The 17,022-nt window shown below is 45.7% G+C and overlaps 1 protein-coding gene across 1 annotated transcript in view; it reads right to left on the reverse strand.

Moving 5' to 3' along the window:
* The window catches only part of ClC-b (chloride channel protein 7), a 35,717-nt gene that overhangs the window by 4,717 nt on the left and 13,978 nt on the right, over window positions 1-17,022 (reverse strand). Inside the window, exons 11-20 of the mRNA XM_077634270.1 lie at window positions 15,082-15,136; window positions 14,706-14,766; window positions 13,458-13,596; window positions 11,473-11,566; window positions 11,122-11,291; window positions 8,759-8,938; window positions 7,226-7,311; window positions 5,628-5,742; window positions 1,676-1,759; window positions 88-177 (exon numbers count right to left, since the gene is read on the reverse strand). Of these exons, the coding sequence (XP_077490396.1) occupies window positions 88-177; window positions 1,676-1,759; window positions 5,628-5,742; window positions 7,226-7,311; window positions 8,759-8,938; window positions 11,122-11,291; window positions 11,473-11,566; window positions 13,458-13,596; window positions 14,706-14,766; window positions 15,082-15,136 (1,074 nt within the window). The remainder of the gene's footprint in view (window positions 1-87; window positions 178-1,675; window positions 1,760-5,627; window positions 5,743-7,225; window positions 7,312-8,758; window positions 8,939-11,121; window positions 11,292-11,472; window positions 11,567-13,457; window positions 13,597-14,705; window positions 14,767-15,081; window positions 15,137-17,022) is intronic.

Consider the following 17,022-nt stretch of genomic DNA (forward strand, 5'->3'; position numbering starts at 1 on the left):
TACAATGTATACGAAGATGAAACAATCCCGCTGAAAGCAGAACTAAGTAAATATCTATCCACAGTAGTCAGAAGTGTTCATTGTTACCTGAATGGTTGGGTAGCGCGGGTAGGCATCCCGGAAGTTGGAAAGGTGAAGCCTCCGGTGGCAGGCTCCGTCGCCATCATTCTGGAACATCTGGCGGTTGGAAGAGAATCGCAAGAGAAAAAGGGCCCCCTTTACACTACTGCCATGTGTGTACTGCAGCAGGCTGTGCGCACCGCACAACGTGGAAACGTTCAGCAGGTCATGTACCCGGCTTTCGGTGAAGTGAGGAGTGAAAACGTCAAAATCGCACTTACAAATCACCCACACAAATGTTTCTGAAAGTTTTTCGCAAGCTTCTTGCAGTGCTCGACAGAGCAGGTTGTGCCCCATGATTTCATTTCCACATCAAGCTTGGACCGAAGTGTTGCCCACCATTACTGGAAGTTGGGAGGTTGGGAGGCTGGGTGCTGGGAGTTCACTGGAGGTTTGCTACATCGTGCCACAGGAAAATTTTGCCCCGCAACAAAAAGATATCAGATACATGGATTGCTATGGAAGCATCCAAGAGGAGTGGCTATTTCTTCATTATATCCATTATTTCATCATAAACTGTCTCGTTACAGCAAGGTTTGACTGTATTTGGCACCATTGCAGTAAAGGGCACTTACCTACAGCCAAAAAAATAATACGATATCAAGAGATTTTGGGAAAAAAAAAAAAAAGGAGCAGATGGAAACCTACTTCTGATTTAAGTCTCTAGCCTTGTGCATACTGAGCATTTCTATGTATCATACAGTGTGAAATTAGCAACAAGCAAATGCTTCATCATCTTTTGCACAAGTGGCGCAAGCTTCACCATAGAGCCAAGTGCTCCATGACGATCCCAGGCGACCAATAACGTGAACACGCTTCTATTAATCATACTGCTTTTGTCTAATGACCAAGTTATTACTCCATAGAAGAGAAAGACATTCTCAGCCAGAGACATGCTCATGTGAGCAGTCACCCATTCAGCTCTGAACACTGCTATCATGAATGCAGCACCAGTGCATACGAGCATTCTTTCTGTCTTAGCACGTCACTTGATTCTCGAACAGCTAGTCAGCCCCACATCTAACCAGTCAAGGCTAAAAATCTTGGTTTCCCACTAATAAAACTAAGCCTTTTAATCTTGAAACAAAGGGAAACAGAGCTCTCCATCCGCATTGGTTGGCAAGGAATTGAGCACAAACCAGTTTTTGCGCAAGACTTCGTGAGATGGAGGCTGTGAGAATTCCACAGTAAACTGCAGTCTTGAAATTATTTTCAGATGCGCAGCCATAACAATGCTACACAACATCGCTTTTCCTATTGGTACATACAACCAGTCTGGGACACGCGTCTGTCATACATGCAAGCCATGGGAGCCTAGTCTGCAGCTAGCTTCAAAACGGTGTCAAAACACATCTGGCACGTGGTTACATGATTACAGAGAAACTTCATCTGGTCCCATTTATAACCTAACTCTGGACAACACTGCCGAATAAGAAAAAGTTTACCCAGGTTCAAATAACCGCAAGACACACAGAGCAACAGACACAAACTGCAGCTTCTGAAACAACCAGCACGTTGTGGATTGAGTGATGGCCGCTGCTTTGAAATGTCCCACCTTGTACTGAAGGAGGACGATGAGCTGCCAACGGAGGATGATGCCCCGGAAGCGGCCAAAGGAGTGCTCGTCCCTGGAATGCTCCTAGAGCAGAGAAGTGGACAAGTAAATAAATGGCCCTGGTTTCTAACTCTTTCATCACATGTTAAATGACAGCACAAAACCGTTTCAAGGTTACCCTTCTTGTATTTCCTCAATCCATTTTAAAGTCTTACGTGCCTCCTACTTGCACCCTCCTTTCGAGCACTCATTGAGAACACGTCAGAGTAAAGTAGTTGGCAAATCCACATTCCACGAGTACTTCCAGTTCCAACTCCAGTTCGTACAGCCGGACTCCAATAATTTGGAGTTGCGCAATATTTCTGACTTGGTTTGGTTTGGTTTATGGGGGTTTAACGTACCAAAGCGACTCAGGCTATGAGAGACACCTCAGTGAAGGGCTCGATCCGGGTTCGATCCCGGCCGCGGTGGTCAAATTTCGATGGACGCGAAATTCGACCGCCGCGGCTGGGATCGAACCCACGTCTTCGGGTCAGCAGCCAAGTGCCATAACCACTAAGCCACCGCGACGGCCTTTCGGACTTTATTTGGACACCGTCATGCACCTCACAGAAATGCATACATTACTGTGACCGATGTTTCGGACTCCGTCAAATCTAAAAGTTCATGATGATGATTATGGATTTTTATGGCGCAAATGCATATATGGCCAAAGAGCACCATGGCACAAGGTATTTTCCATTTTTCAACATGGGGTCAAAGACCCTTTCCCCAAGAATTTCACCCTGAATAAGCCGAGCGCCAGACCAGGGGAAAGCTTGTACCCATTGTATCACCGCTGGGTACCCGGCGGCACTGGGGATCGAACCCCGCACCTCCCGCGTGCGAGGCGGATGATCGACTTTGCCACCGCTGCGGTCAAATCCAAAAGTTCAATTTTTCAGACTAAAATGGACACAAGCAATAAACTGTGGAGTTCGTTTCTTTTCGACTAAAGTTATTTCTTTCTGCCCAACATAGACGGAAGCGGGAATCTCTCACAACCACCTGACTCTTTGCCGTCGTGGACGGTGCCATCTTGAATTTAAATGGAAGCAATAGGACAGATTGGCTCAGATAGGCTTGGCTATTTGTTTTTCACTGTTGGCACTCGAGTTAATGGCACACTGTTCGTTCCCATCGAGGTGGGCTACAAAGAAGAGCATGTGAGCCAGGGCCAATCACGTTAAGAAAGCGTCCGCCACAGGACACCACCTGTAGCATTAGACAGATTGGGAGATGAGGGGGTGGAGGTGCAGTTGGAAGCATTTGCTTAAGCTTGCTTCATTCCATGGGTCTTCGCAACTGTCACTGCACAGGGAAACGGACTCTGTTCTCACTTCGCACAGCATGCATAGAGTGGCACAGGGCGTGCATTGCAGTGCATTTGTATCATGACCCACAGTTGCATCACAGATTCTGGTATTGGTGACGTGAGCTGGTGCAGACAAGAGCAGTGCAGACATGTTGAAAGCTGGATTTTAGATAAAATTAAATCTAATATCGCTTGCAAGCAGAACGTGGGAAACTGAAAAAGTCATTACTTTTAAAGCCTTTTTCTCGCAGGAAAGTGATTTTTTCATTAAGTTCACAGATTTTTCGGGATGTTCTGTTATTCGGACTATTGTTTGGGCCCCAGTAAGCCTGCAAACTCGTTCGGCGACCATACTAGAATAATTTATTTGAAACTTGTAGCCAGTACTACCCGAAGATTCATACATTCAAGAGACACAAAGGAACACAAAGGAAAACATAGTCCAACTTTTGTTCTCATTAAAAATGGATTCTGAAGCTCTTCCAGGCTACATTGATGTTTACCTGGCAACGAAAAACAGTTTTGCTGAGAAAATTGGAATTAAGAATGGAACATTTTCTGTCCCATTCCCCTGATTCTATTCAAAGCCATGACGTCTAGACTGAAAAAGACACTGTGACCACTAAAGTCGACGACCGATTTTTCAGACCCTCTAGGGACCGCGAAAACGACCGAAAAATCAGGCAGTCCGGAAAATCAAATTTCACCGAAAAAATCACGAACTTATTGCCATTATGTTGGAGGGAAAGGTTAGCTATGTTGCACACATTCTAAAGCTCCTAATGACTAAATTTCCCCGCGCGACACACGCACAGACGACGGGCGGCGACCGCTTGCACGAGCTCGACCTGGCTGTGCTGCCCTCGGCAGGTCGCCGATGAACGCACGGGTTGGGACAAAGTCTAAATGGGAAAGCAAACACGCCACTGCGGGAACTGCATTGCACCCGCAGTACGATGGGCCCAGAATGAGAACGCGAAGAATTTGAAACAATAAGAGCCGAGAAATGGCCGAAGCAAGCACTCCGTCAGCGTTGGCCTCCGTCATTAGGCCTAGCGACTAGAGCCAAAATCGGCATCGTATTCGGCGATATGTGCTCTGCGGTGGCTTGCGTATAATGAGGGGCGCCTTGCCTGTCATCGAAACGCCAGTTATTTATGGTTTTACGATACAAAAGTCAGGGTTGCGGTGCATTTTGGCGCGGGTACGCTGACCTCGCTTTAAAACCCACCACAGTTTATTTCCACGCTCGCACTCTCCATGAAGCCGTATGCCTCCTACGTGCTTCACTGCTACCTCTTTTCATATTCAAAACAAAAGACACGGCATAGATGAATTCCGCGAACTCTGACTGCTTTTTAAAAAGTTCGCGCTGAAGAGTGCGTTCATGAACCGTACGAATTCGGAACCACGCGGGCACAATGTGCCGACTCGCGCAGAATTTCAGTATCGCAAAAGACCCCCTTTAAGCTTGAATTTCGTTTTATTTGATCAAGTTTTTCGATCTTTCCTGCAGTTTGAAGTAATGAGGTTCCACTGTAAACATTATATGGTGGCTTGGGTATTGGCGGCGAGTGCGAACGAGGTCCGAAAAATCGAGCAGTCAGTTGCGGTGCATCCGAAATTTCAGGCGCTCTTATACATTGGCTCTATGGGCCATGTTGCGGTGCCGCGAAGAAGTCCGAATAATCAAGCATGTCCTAAAAATCAGGCGTCCGAATTTTCAGTCGTCGACTGTATTTAAAACTGCAAGGTGGTGTATTCTAGCAACAGATATAGGATCACAAAAAGTTGTGTTAACATCACTGCAGTTTTTCTGTGGCAACGAATGGTGGCAGAGATAGTACTCGTTTTTTATTTTTTACATTGCCACGCTTACAAAAGCTTCGTTTATAGTGAAAGTAGCCTAACTGTCACAAAAATGGGTAATCTGTTCATACACCCCCAACTTACATTTTGATCACAATGTATGGTGCAGGCTGGGCACATAAATTTTATTCATTTTTTTCTGCCAAAAATCTCTGTTCTAAGTGTCTCCTGAAATGTCTGAGTTTTATTATTATTTTTCTTGTGTTACATGCGTGAGCCTCTTCCAGAGTGGTTATTTTGCTTTGTAGTCCTGAACTAGCCCAGAAGGGGCCTGCAATATGTTCAAAGAATAAATATAGGAAGAAAATGCACCACTCCATTTCAGTTCCAAGAGTAGGCCTGAGCGTGACATGCTTAACAGGAGTAGCTTGATGTCACATGTGGTGCTCAGGCACAGCTCTCCACGCACAAACATACTACTCTTGCAACCAGGCGGGCTGCCAATTCATTTCTCTCCTCCTCCGATTTCGTTAACAAGCACGGGTGGATTTGATTTCATCTGATTTATTTCCACAAACAAGGAGGTGCAATGTTGCAGGGAAAACAAGGAGAAAAAGCTGCTCAGAGGCAGCTGGACTAGCCCCAAGTTCCATTGCAATAGCTGCAACAGGGCAGAGAGAAAGATTACGAACAAGAACTAAAATCGAAAGACAAACAAAAGAAAACACACAATATGTTAATGATTCACTGCGGAATGCCTAGACAAATGAAAGAAGAAAAAAAACTAACCTCGGCTGTGTCCACCACGGGGAACCCGTTGTGTGGGCAGGAGGCCAGAACATCAATGATTCTGCCAACGCTCTCGACCGTGCGGAATGTGACCACAGGATAACCCATCACCTCCCTGAAAGGAAGAAAGCCGCCATCATTACCAATACTGCTGCTTATCCTTCAGGATGTCAAGACACCAGGAGGTCTTACTGTCCACAGTTGCATATTAATGCCATTTATGCGAAGTCAGTCCCAAACTGCCGTTGTACCAGGAAATCTGTTCATCTTATCAGAAGTTCACTCAAACAGAAGTGCCCCTAAACAATATAATGTGAGCGTGCTAGGTGTGTCCTCATATAAGTTACATGAGAACTATAAATTAAAACAACCTTTCAGAGAGAGGATAATAACAAATACAGCATTTAGTGCACTATGCACGAAGTAAGCTGAAGAGACAGTATAAAACATGCTCACATTATCCTACATGAAAACGGCATTGGTTTAGTTTCTTTGACCACTGCCCATTTTTTCTCACTGTGTCCCACAGCGGCTGCTGTTTGTGCTTGTTTTTTTTTTTCTGGTTTCTGCTTTCCATCCTGCTCCAAGCAATTTGAAGGCGCCCGTGCAAATCTCTCTTTATCTCGCTCTTTCTGCAGCACAGCTATTACCAACTCCAAGAGCAGGCACACAACGCACCTTTCGTACACCGCAGGCAATGCATATGGCATGACAACCCGTGTTGCAATGCTGCATCAGTTGAAAACGCGACCCCGGAGTTTTTAGGCCACAAGTCAATGAGTGGGTGCGTTTTGCATATGTGTCTTTTAGTCTGATGGAGGCAACGCGCGGCACAAGACACACGTGCGATGCCAAGTCCTGTCCATGTCAGATCTCTGAACCAGCATAGGCACAATGCTACCCTGCCTTTTCTGCAACAGCAAGAAAGCTTCCCCACAGGAAAGTACTGTGCCACAAGGTGGCTTCCCCGCAGTTTTGTGCAAAGGTGCGTGGAAATCATCTTGTAAGGGTGCGCTTTCTTGTGTAGAAGCGTCTTATATATCTTTTTCTTTCCTTGACAGTGCCACACAGACATCCTAAGAGTGACTGCACGAGATCGCCGTGGTTCACAGTCACTGGACTCTCAAAACAGTTGTCTTAAGCGGACTTTTTTTACACCGAGTCTTATAGGGAATGAACCAAATACTAGCCTCATAGTGTTCACCTTATCGGAGAATTTTTCTGAACCAAGTTCATCTTAACGACAGCCTACAGCATATGCGTGATATTTCAAAATTGGAATCATGATAAAAGCATGATACAAAAAAAATGGAAATTCACTGGAAACACTGCATGATTTCTTTGAAAAGTGCACTTCTGTCTTTTGTGCCACTTCTCTTCTTGTCATGTACTACTCTATGCAATAAAGATCAAGGAAGGCCCGAAATATTTGACAAAGCCGATGGTTTCTTCTCATGAATCATGCATTTTTTTGCCTCGTGGTCTTTTTATCCCACAACGATTACTTGTCTCACAACTCGGGGAGCCCATGAACACAAGGTGCACCAAATCAAAGAAGGAACAGTTCTTAGGACGCCCTCAAGTAGAAGGCAGCTCACCTGGCGGAAATGTTGGCCGATCGTGAAGGAGCCTCCCAGCCCAAGAACGGAACACCAGCTAGTTGAAGGTGGATGTCATAGAGACCCTGCAAATAAGCACACCAATCAAATAAGGACAAGAGAGGCATCGATGGGGCACAAGGACCGGGGGAAAACTCTCATACACTCTCCTTACTCTGCAGATAATCATGCAAATTCAGTAAACAGCACGGCCCTTCAAAAACATCCCACAAACAATTATGGCAACATCACACTACAGAAGAAAATGTAAGAATGCCACAGCTTTTATCTGAAGCCAGGTAAGACTACAGAAAGTAGAGGGCACCACATCAAAATATTCTGACCTTAGGCAAAATTTGATAAAAGTCAGAAAAGCCTGAACTGATGACGATGATTTAGTTTTTTATGGCCAAACAGTGCCGCAAGGTACTTTGCTGCACTCAAGGGGGGGCCAGAGACCCATTTTTTAAGCATTTCATGCCCCAAGAAGCCAAGTAACAGGTCAGAAGGAAGCTTGTATCCATTGTATCACCAATTGGTACCTGGCGGCACTGGGGATCAAACTCTGCGCCTCCCGCATGCGAAGTGGATGCTCCAACAACTAGGCCACCAGTACAGTAGAAGTGGCCCGAAAATATTACAAACTTAACATTGCAGTCTGTCAGTACCGACACTAGTATCATTCCAACTAAAAAATAATTTACATTTTGGTCTCACTACAACATTTCAGCAATGACACCCCCATGTATATTTGAAACTCTTTCCCAAGTAACCTCGTTTGTGTGAGCATTAATAACTATTCAGCTGGTGACTCTCATGCTGAGTATGGCCAAAAGTTCAGCCACACATCATATTGTACCCAGCATGCAACCATCCCAGAGACAATACTACGCATGTTAATGCTGGCCATGCTCATGCCCAAAAAGTAGCTTGCCATAAGTGCAATGTACAGGTCTGCAAGGTTCTGCGAATCGGAGAGAATACCTGCCCAACTTCCTTGACAAAACAAGTACAATTCTACACTGTGACAACGTGCAAGTACCACGACCAGCAAAGTGTACCATTTCGTTTAACGACTTTCCCAGCTTCACTGCGACAGCAGTTAGGGGCACATATTTTGTTCACGCGGCGGCAGCTTCGACATGGCACAAAGGTGGAGTGCGAGGAGGAAACATGAGCGGCACTTGTGCTGCACACTGCTTTACCAATCACGGTGGCGCCATCTTTGCACAGCAGCACAAGCTAGTGCTTGCGTCGAGTGCTGGTTCACGGATTTGCAGTGCCCTGTGTGCAGCGGCACGAAGTAATGTTTGCACTGTTTTTACCACCGCAAAACAGCTGTCGCAGAATGTCACGCTTCATCGGTGTGCTAACGTTGGAGAGTTTTTTTCTTTTTCTGACCCTTCATGTATAGCACTAAGGTGCAGGGGTAACATACTTGGAGGAGTGATATGCCGTTATGTGGTCACTATTTGTGCCGCATCAGCCATATTGCATGCAAGAAGTGAAGAACAGCAGTGTCCCGATACACACCTCAGAGAAGAAGTCCCCGACCCACTTGGCCACCGTCAGTGCAATCATGATGGGCAGGGCAAAGGTGATGTTGCGTGTGGCTTCAATCAAGATAACACTCAAGCTGAGTGTCATGCGGACGACGCCTCCCAAGGTGGCCGCTGCTCCAATCAGGGCAAACTTGCCAGGGTTTACCCATGTCTGGTATTGGTAAGAAACAGAAAAGAGGCAGCTTGAATCAACCAGAAGCACACACAAGTGTGCGGCAGACAAGAAAGCCGCCAGCACCAGCAGTTAGAGAAGAAGCCAGCTCCTGGCTCTAGTGTCAAATAATCATCGAGTCCAGGACCCATAGGCCAGTGGTCTCACTCATGAGCTGACTCACTCAGGCTTACTCGGGCTCATTTCAGATCATGATCTGAGTCTCGAGTGCATCCGGACTTACATTCAGATCATGATCTGAGTTGTGAGTGAGTTTGGACTCGTATTTAGATCACAATGAGAATCTTGGGTACGGGCGCACATTCGGATCATGATCTGAGTCGTGGTAAGAGTGGGTTCATAATCAGATTGTGATCCAAGTCCTGGTCAGTCCGGTAGAGTGTGCGCCTATCAAATCAAATAAGTCCATGATGTGTGGTTGGACAATCCCATGAACCCAAGTGAATCCATGATGCCGATTGGGCACGAGTTTCTAACATTTATTATTATTAGCGTGAGTTTCCTGTGCACTCGTAATACTGAATACACTTTTGGCTGAGATGATGGTGTATAGCAAATTCGCTGTTTTGTGGTAATGAATTTTTGTGGCTGCTGCAGTCTACAACATTACTAAAAGGTGAGAAAAGTTGAATAGTTGCCGCACTTGGTATCAGCTGTGACTGGCTGTATCGTGGTTGCTCTATTTCTTCATTTGCTACTTTTTAATTGGCTGCAGAACACATGCAGCAGACTTAGATCTTCATGCCCCACTAGCAGCAGCTACAGGCCTCTAGGCCTCTTAGCCAGGCCTGGCTACAGGCTTGCATAACCGTGTTAATAACATCTTTTCAGGCATTTCAGGCACACAACTAGGGCCGTTAGGTGTAAAGATCACTCAGCTGCCAGATGTGTGTGTGCTTATAGGAGTGCTAAGTCAACGTCAGCCTGGGTGGGTCATGAGTTGAAATGTGTGAGTGAGCCGAATGAGTGACCGCAGATGAGTTGCGAGTCGAAATGAGTGAGTCTAGAAGAGTCCAGAGTCCAAATGAGCCAGTCCAGATCAGTCGTTAGTTGAAATGAGTGGTCCCAGATGAGTCGCCAGACAAAATGAGTGAGTTCAGGTGAGTTGTGCGTCGAAATTAGTGAGTTCAGGTGAGTCGTGAATCGAAATGAGTGAGTGAGCCCAGGTGGGTCATGAGTTGAAATGTGTGAGTGAGCCGAATGAGTGACCGCAGATGAGTTGCGAGTCGAAATGAGTGAGTCTAGAAGAGTCCAGAGTCCAAATGAGCCAGTCCAGATCAGTCGTTAGTTGAAATGAGTGGTCCCAGATGAGTCGCCAGACAAAATGAGTGAGTTCAGGTGAGTTGTGAGTCGAAATTAGTGAGTTCAGGTGAGTCGTGAATCGAAATGAGTGAGTGAGCCCAGGTGGGTCATGAGTTGAAATGTGTGAGTGAGCCGAATGAGTGACCGCAGATGAGTTGCGAGTCGAAATGAGTGAGTCTAGAAGAGTCCAGAGTCCAAATGAGCCAGTCCAGATCAGTCGTTAGTTGAAATGAGTGGTCCCAGATGAGTCGCCAGACAAAATGAGTGAGTTCAGGTGAGTCGTGAATCGAAATGAGTGAGTGAGCCCGGGTGGGTCATGAGTTGAAATGGTTTATGGTTTATGGGAGTTTAACGTCCCAAAGCGACTCAGGCTATGAGAGACGCCGTAGTGGAGGGCTCCGGAAATTTCGACCGCCTGGGGTTCTTTAACGTGCACTGACATCGCACAGTACACGACCTCTAGAATTTCACCTCCATCGAAATTCGACCGCCGTGGCCGGGATCGAACCCGCGTCTTTCAGGCCGGCAGACGAGCGCCGTAACCACTCAGCCACCGCGGCGGGTGAGTTGAAATGAGTGAGACGTGAGTTGCCATGGGTGGTTGACTAGAGATGACTGCTTAATCTGAGTAAGCCCAAAAGAGATGTGAGCCTAAATGAGTTTGAGTTCATGAGTTCGAGCGAGCCGGTGCACCCCCTTTTTTGAGAGACAATTACTGCCATACTGTCAAAAAAATCAGAGGAAAGCAAATCGTGCCTAGACAAATAATGCAAGCAGGTAATCCCAAAAGAACTCAGAGAGACTAGTTACAGCTGGTCAAGCAGCTAAATAGACTAGACAAAAATAAGTGGGCAACGCACGCTGGTGGGGAACATGTTGCGGACACCGATGCCCAGCAGGCGGCCCCAGACGGCCCCCACGAGAAGCGTTGGGATGAACACCCCACTGGAGACACTGAGGCCATATGTCCAGCAGCTCAGCAGGAAGTAGACCACAAAAAAGGCCAGCAGGGTCAGCGCCGTCCATGTGCCTGGACAATGCAACAAACATGGCAACAGAAAGAAGGCACATGGTTCGACCTCAAGGCACTTACGTCATTCCCATCCACTACCTTCATAGGCTATCAGAGAGTACGCAAACAGATATGCAATGCAGATACACAACGTTGGTACCTTACAACACACCAGAACCTCAGCAGAAAGTGCTCTCACCTTCAGGACGATGGAAAAGGCTTCGGACACTGGCCTCGGGAGTTTGGAACCAAATCTCACCAAGTGCACTATACCGGCCATCCGAACAGTTAAACTGCAGCAAAAAAAAAAAAGATAGTAAATCATTAACAGATGCCAGGGCCCACACATAACTTTAAAGACATCACTAACTAGCCCAGCCCATAAAAGATTTGTTTTATGAGCACGTACTATAGCGATGAAACTTTTACGAGTCGTGTGTTCTCGAAAAAACGTTTATTGTAGCTCTAAGCCATGATTCAGTCGAGTGGTATAATTACCATCACACGAAGCATGCGCATTCCCCAATACCTAGACACATTTCAGGCAAATGAAGTACACAACAGCCATAACTGCACCAAATGCACCAAAATAAATTTTTCTCTGCACACATGCCTCATCCAAAATTTTGATCGTGTTAATAAATCATGATCATTGCAGTTCTCGGACAGGTTAAGTACAAAGAAAGGCCAACCGCTTAACTTCTGTTTCCTGAACTTCACACCAGCCCATGGCAAAGGCGGCTCTCAGCTGTGCACCAGGCGGCCGTCAACAGAGCTGTTCTGCTTCAACACTCACGACGACAGCATGCTCGTGATAAAGCATTGAGGAATTGTGAGAAAAAAAAAATGTTTTTAAATTTAGGGGCGATCAACTGGATAAAATGAAGAGGAAACGCGATAGCATTCTTCTTTCATTTGCCAATCTATTCCAGTTCTGATTCTATTCCAATTATGAGTCCATTGTCTTTCCCTCCGCAATCTACTCCAATTTTGACTCTATTCCAATTCCTACTACCCAACCATGCAAAATGTGTCACATTGTTAGGATGAAGCGAGTTCTCATACCACTAAAGGCGCAGTTTCCAACACAACCACTGGTGGGGCTTGAGACACCCAAGGTGCTCTTTCCGAGCAATGCGACAAGGAATAGCTCCTGCAAGCCTCATTTCTGAACACACAGTTCTTCGGGAGGCAGTATAATTTGCATGCGGGCCTGCTGCTGTCCGAGTCAATTTCTTCTTAGTCATTTTTGTTTTTGACGAGTCGTTCTTCATCCTGCATTTCCCTCCCAGTCTCAACAAATGTACAGAGGGATGGAGAGAGGGGCACGGCTAGAGGGCGACAGGTGGCAGGTGCAAAGAGGAAAATTGCCCTAAACACCATTTAGCAGGTGGAGGATCCACACAGATGCCGACACCGCCTGACAGTTTTTGCCTTCATGGCCCTCCTAATGCGTTAGTATTTAAAAAAAAAACTTCGGGGACACTTAATGCACCTTAAGTGTGGAATGTGAGAGCATTAGAGATCCCCATTGTTGTTACTTAGTTGTTTCTGCATCATTTTAAAGCGATAGATTCTGTTCAGCGAGGATTCTCTTCAGCGGCAACCCAGGTGTCGTTAGAGTGTCAAAAAAGCGGGTGGCCCAACTGCTACCTAGCTCACGTGACCTTGTGACGTCATCACAACCTGCTGACCGTGGCAGGTGGCAGTTAAATCAAAGATTTCCTGTGCGAGGCTACTCTGGATAAAGCAACCTGGGTCTCTCAAGCCTCGCCAGTGGCTGTGTTAAAACAGCCACCTTCCGGGGCTGTGGTGCATCGCATCGCTTAAGGGGACATGTTCCAGAACAAATATTTTCTAAGCATACAGTTGCACAGCCGGGTGGACCGAGCAAGCCACCACTGCCGGTGCTTCTGTCAAGGGCACACAATGTTTTGGCACTCTCTCAGCCAAGTTCCTATTCCTGCTGATGTACGTAACGGCAGAAGTAGCAAGAAAATTAAACTATGGTTGCTAACTTGCAATTCCGTGAAAAATGTTTAAATCCTCGATTTTTCGCAGAATTACGGAATCGTGGGAAACTATAGGGGCCTTAAAAATGATGTTTCAAGTTTAAACTTCCCTTATCACACAATGGTTAAAATGGTTCTTACATATCGGCAAACAATCACAGGAACAGCTCACCTGCAAGGTGCCATCATACAAGTCATCCATGTGAGGCCGACAATCGGTTGATATGTCGATCATGAGGAAGCCAACAGTGGCTGTGACGGCAGCCACTGCAACTGCTTCCATGACCCTGGTCCACCGTCTGTAAAGGTACCTGCGCAGCGCCGCATTCACTTGAAAGGGAAACTTGAAGAGCGAATGCTTCCACAGAATGAGCTCAGCACAACAAACGGGCTCTGTTCATACCAGGAAACAATCCCAACTAGAATAGTAAAACACAGTTAGATAGCTAAGACGTCATCACTCTCTCAAGACTGACAGCAGCAGCAACAGCCCAAGCGACAGCACTGCATGTTTCCTGCAAGTCACAATTCAATTTGAGCTTCTGTAAAAGGCGCAAAGAAAAAGCCCATCCAGTAAGGCATCAAGTGAACATGCAGAATTTTGAAAATAACCAATGGTCAGTAATTTAATAATAAACATAATATCCTCTCAAGACGCACAGCATAAACTGTGCCACTGATTTCTTTCAAGAGATCAGGATACAATAATTTGATTCCAGAACATGGCTAAAGTAACTTTTACTGCATTTTGAAGTTTTCACTGCGTGTAGAGAAATGTCCAATATGAAGAAAATCAAAAGTTTTGAAGCACAAAGAGAAAGTATGCTCCAATGTGTACCTGTGCGTGCTATATAAAGTTTTAATTTAAAAGTGCTACAATGCCTGTTGGAATCTAAGTGAATCAGATAGTTTTTATTTTTTGACCCCAACCATAATAAGCACTCACACCAACTCCCACCTTCTAAGATAGGATAGGAGCACAGGCCCTAAATGTAGGTAGCTGAGAAAGAGTGTTTTACTGCACAAGCTACTCCTTCCATCGATGCCGTGCTTGCAATTCCGCTGTCTATGTATTAAACAAATTTTCCATTACAGTCTCGGGAGGACACGGCAGATGCTTATGGCTTCAGTACCTTACCTTGCGCAACAGAGACTATTTCATTCCTGAATGACCTCCAATGAGCTGCTCAATGGTGATGATGATGTTAAATTATCTAAAATAAACTACAAAAGTAATGTGTATCACGTTATATCTGTAATGTGTAATCAGTGTTGCATCCACCTGCATTTAAACACTTTGTTGTTCATCGTTAACCCCAATGCAAGCAGCAACAACCAGATTAAATTTTTTCTCTCTTCAAGCCATATGACACAAGGAAAAAAAAAGAAATGATCACGCCAGACATAAGCACATACATACCTTATCCTGAAAACAGTCAGCTTGAAGTTCACCAGATTGAAAACTGCTCCCAAGAGACCACCTGGGTGAAAAATTAGGTGCAGCCCGCTTCACCACCACTGAAAACGAAACTGTAACGGCGAGACGGGAAATGCATCATGCCATATCTACTTACGAGCTACGAAAAGTGACTGACTGGCAAAACAGAGAGGGGAAGCCCAGTTGCAGTTTGAGCTCATGGCATGTAATGACTGCACATGAAAACTAAAGCATGCAATGCGATGTCCTGAGGGTTAATTTTAATACTAAATACACTTCCTACCCAGGCTGCGCAGGCCTTATGCAAGACATTGTCTCACAAGCTTTACCCCAATGATGGAAGGACCCAAAAGCTCACCGCATGCCCCCATGACAATGTAGATGGGCAGTTCGATAATGCTCCATTCAACGTCCTACGAGGGAAAGAAAAAGAAAAAGAAAACAAGATGAAGAAGAACTGTGTTTATTTCCACAAGCAAGGTTTGCATGCAAGCAGAGCATCTAGCACACAATATCCAGACCCCAAAACCAAGAAACCAAAAACCAAACTGTTGTATTGAAGACATTTCAAGCAAAACTGAGGCGCTTCTAATAGCAGGCCAATGTTTTTCTTGGGTTGGCAAATTGTAATGGCATCAAAAATGCGCGACTGCAGACATTGTCAATACCAACGTGCGATCTTAAAACATTATGCAGAATTTTCAAGAAACAGGTGCACTGGTCACAAACTGACCAAGCAATAAGTGTATGCAGGTCACAGACTCGCAGATGACAAACGTCGCGTGCAAAGCAGTTGCACTGAGTGAGATAAGGATAACATGTCGAATGGAAATGATGCCAACGAAACTGGCACCGAAATCGAAACTTTGCAAAAACATGGCTAGATTGGGCTGTGCCACCAAGTTTAGTTTGGCTATGGCAAGATTACGTGGTTGCACAATAAGGTAACGTTTCAAAGATACTGACATTTTCCTCTTTTAGACACAGATTTTCTTTTAAGGCGTAGTAACAGGGCCCACCAAAAGATTTCGGCATACATTTAAGAGATCAGCATGGCGTGAATGTCAACTCAGCCGCACATGCCACAGAAAGTATAAGAACGATGGAGAAAAATCCACTTATGACCAACAGAGAGCATGCAACTTTGCGCATGTTGAGCGATGTACCCTCCAGTTTGTTCAAAAGCAGCACTGTTCGGCTGGAGAAGAAATGCCTCGGGCCTTCACAAGAATCTTCCATGTCTGACCAAACCCAGTAGGAGGGAAAGTGCATGGTCGTATTGTCGACGATACATGTTTGTACACACCTGCCTTGTGACGAAGTGAATAAGAGACGTGAAGCGCCCTGTAAATGAAAGACGTTTAGTGCCGACGGCCAGCCTGTGCCAGAGCTAGACTTCAAAGAAGTGCTCCTGCATGACTCCGGATTGACGCCTCTGTCTGCCAGCAACGGACCTTCGAGGAATCACACATCAGTCTTTGGGACGGCCTGATCTTGACTCCCTGGTCATCAGACTCACAGTGCCCAGTGAACCATTTGCATTCTTATCTTTGCCTCTCTCGTGCATTAGTGAACTATGGTAGCAAGATCCCTCTTTTTATTATAGCCTCTGTTAAGCAGTACTTTGTACGCGTTGCACTGCTTTGGAGAACACTGGGCATGTGTTCTTATGAGTAATGAGTAACACAAGCACTTAACAGAGGCTATATAGTAATAAAAAGATCTGACAACCATACTACACCAATGCATAAGAGGCAAAAATAGGAACAAAAATTCGTTGGAGGCACTTAGATATCTCTTACGCATACTGAAGAAGTTGGAGCGGAAAAACGAGGACAAACGAGACAAACAAAGACGAGCGCTCGACTTTGTTTGTCTCGTTTGTCCTCGTTTTTCCGCACCAACTTCTTCAGTATGCATATCAACCAACTAGGCCAAATTTCTGCTCTCCTAGATATCTCTTAACAGCAGGAAGGCGAAAGCCGTTTGCGACTCATTGCACTGATTTGAATTTGAGCGGTGACGTCACGCTGCGCATGCGCAGTTGTTGCTTGGCGGCGGATCACACCACCCGCCACAGTGGGCAGTTTGCTCACAGTCCAGTTGGCAGGTTGCGATTACGTGACCTAGGATGTAACGGAGGGACAAGGTCACGTGACCTAAAATGTAATGGACGGATGCGAGTATGAGCCATTAAAGGCTATCGCCTTAATAACTGTTCACTGGGTGCTGCAACAGTTCGACAACCGGAGGGTCATAATGGTGTCATCCTTTAGACAGGCTCATTCTTCCTAGAAGG

This window comes from Amblyomma americanum, chromosome 8 (genome assembly GCF_052857255.1).
Source record: "Amblyomma americanum isolate KBUSLIRL-KWMA chromosome 8, ASM5285725v1, whole genome shotgun sequence".
Taxonomy (NCBI): Eukaryota; Metazoa; Arthropoda; class Arachnida; order Ixodida; family Ixodidae; genus Amblyomma; species Amblyomma americanum.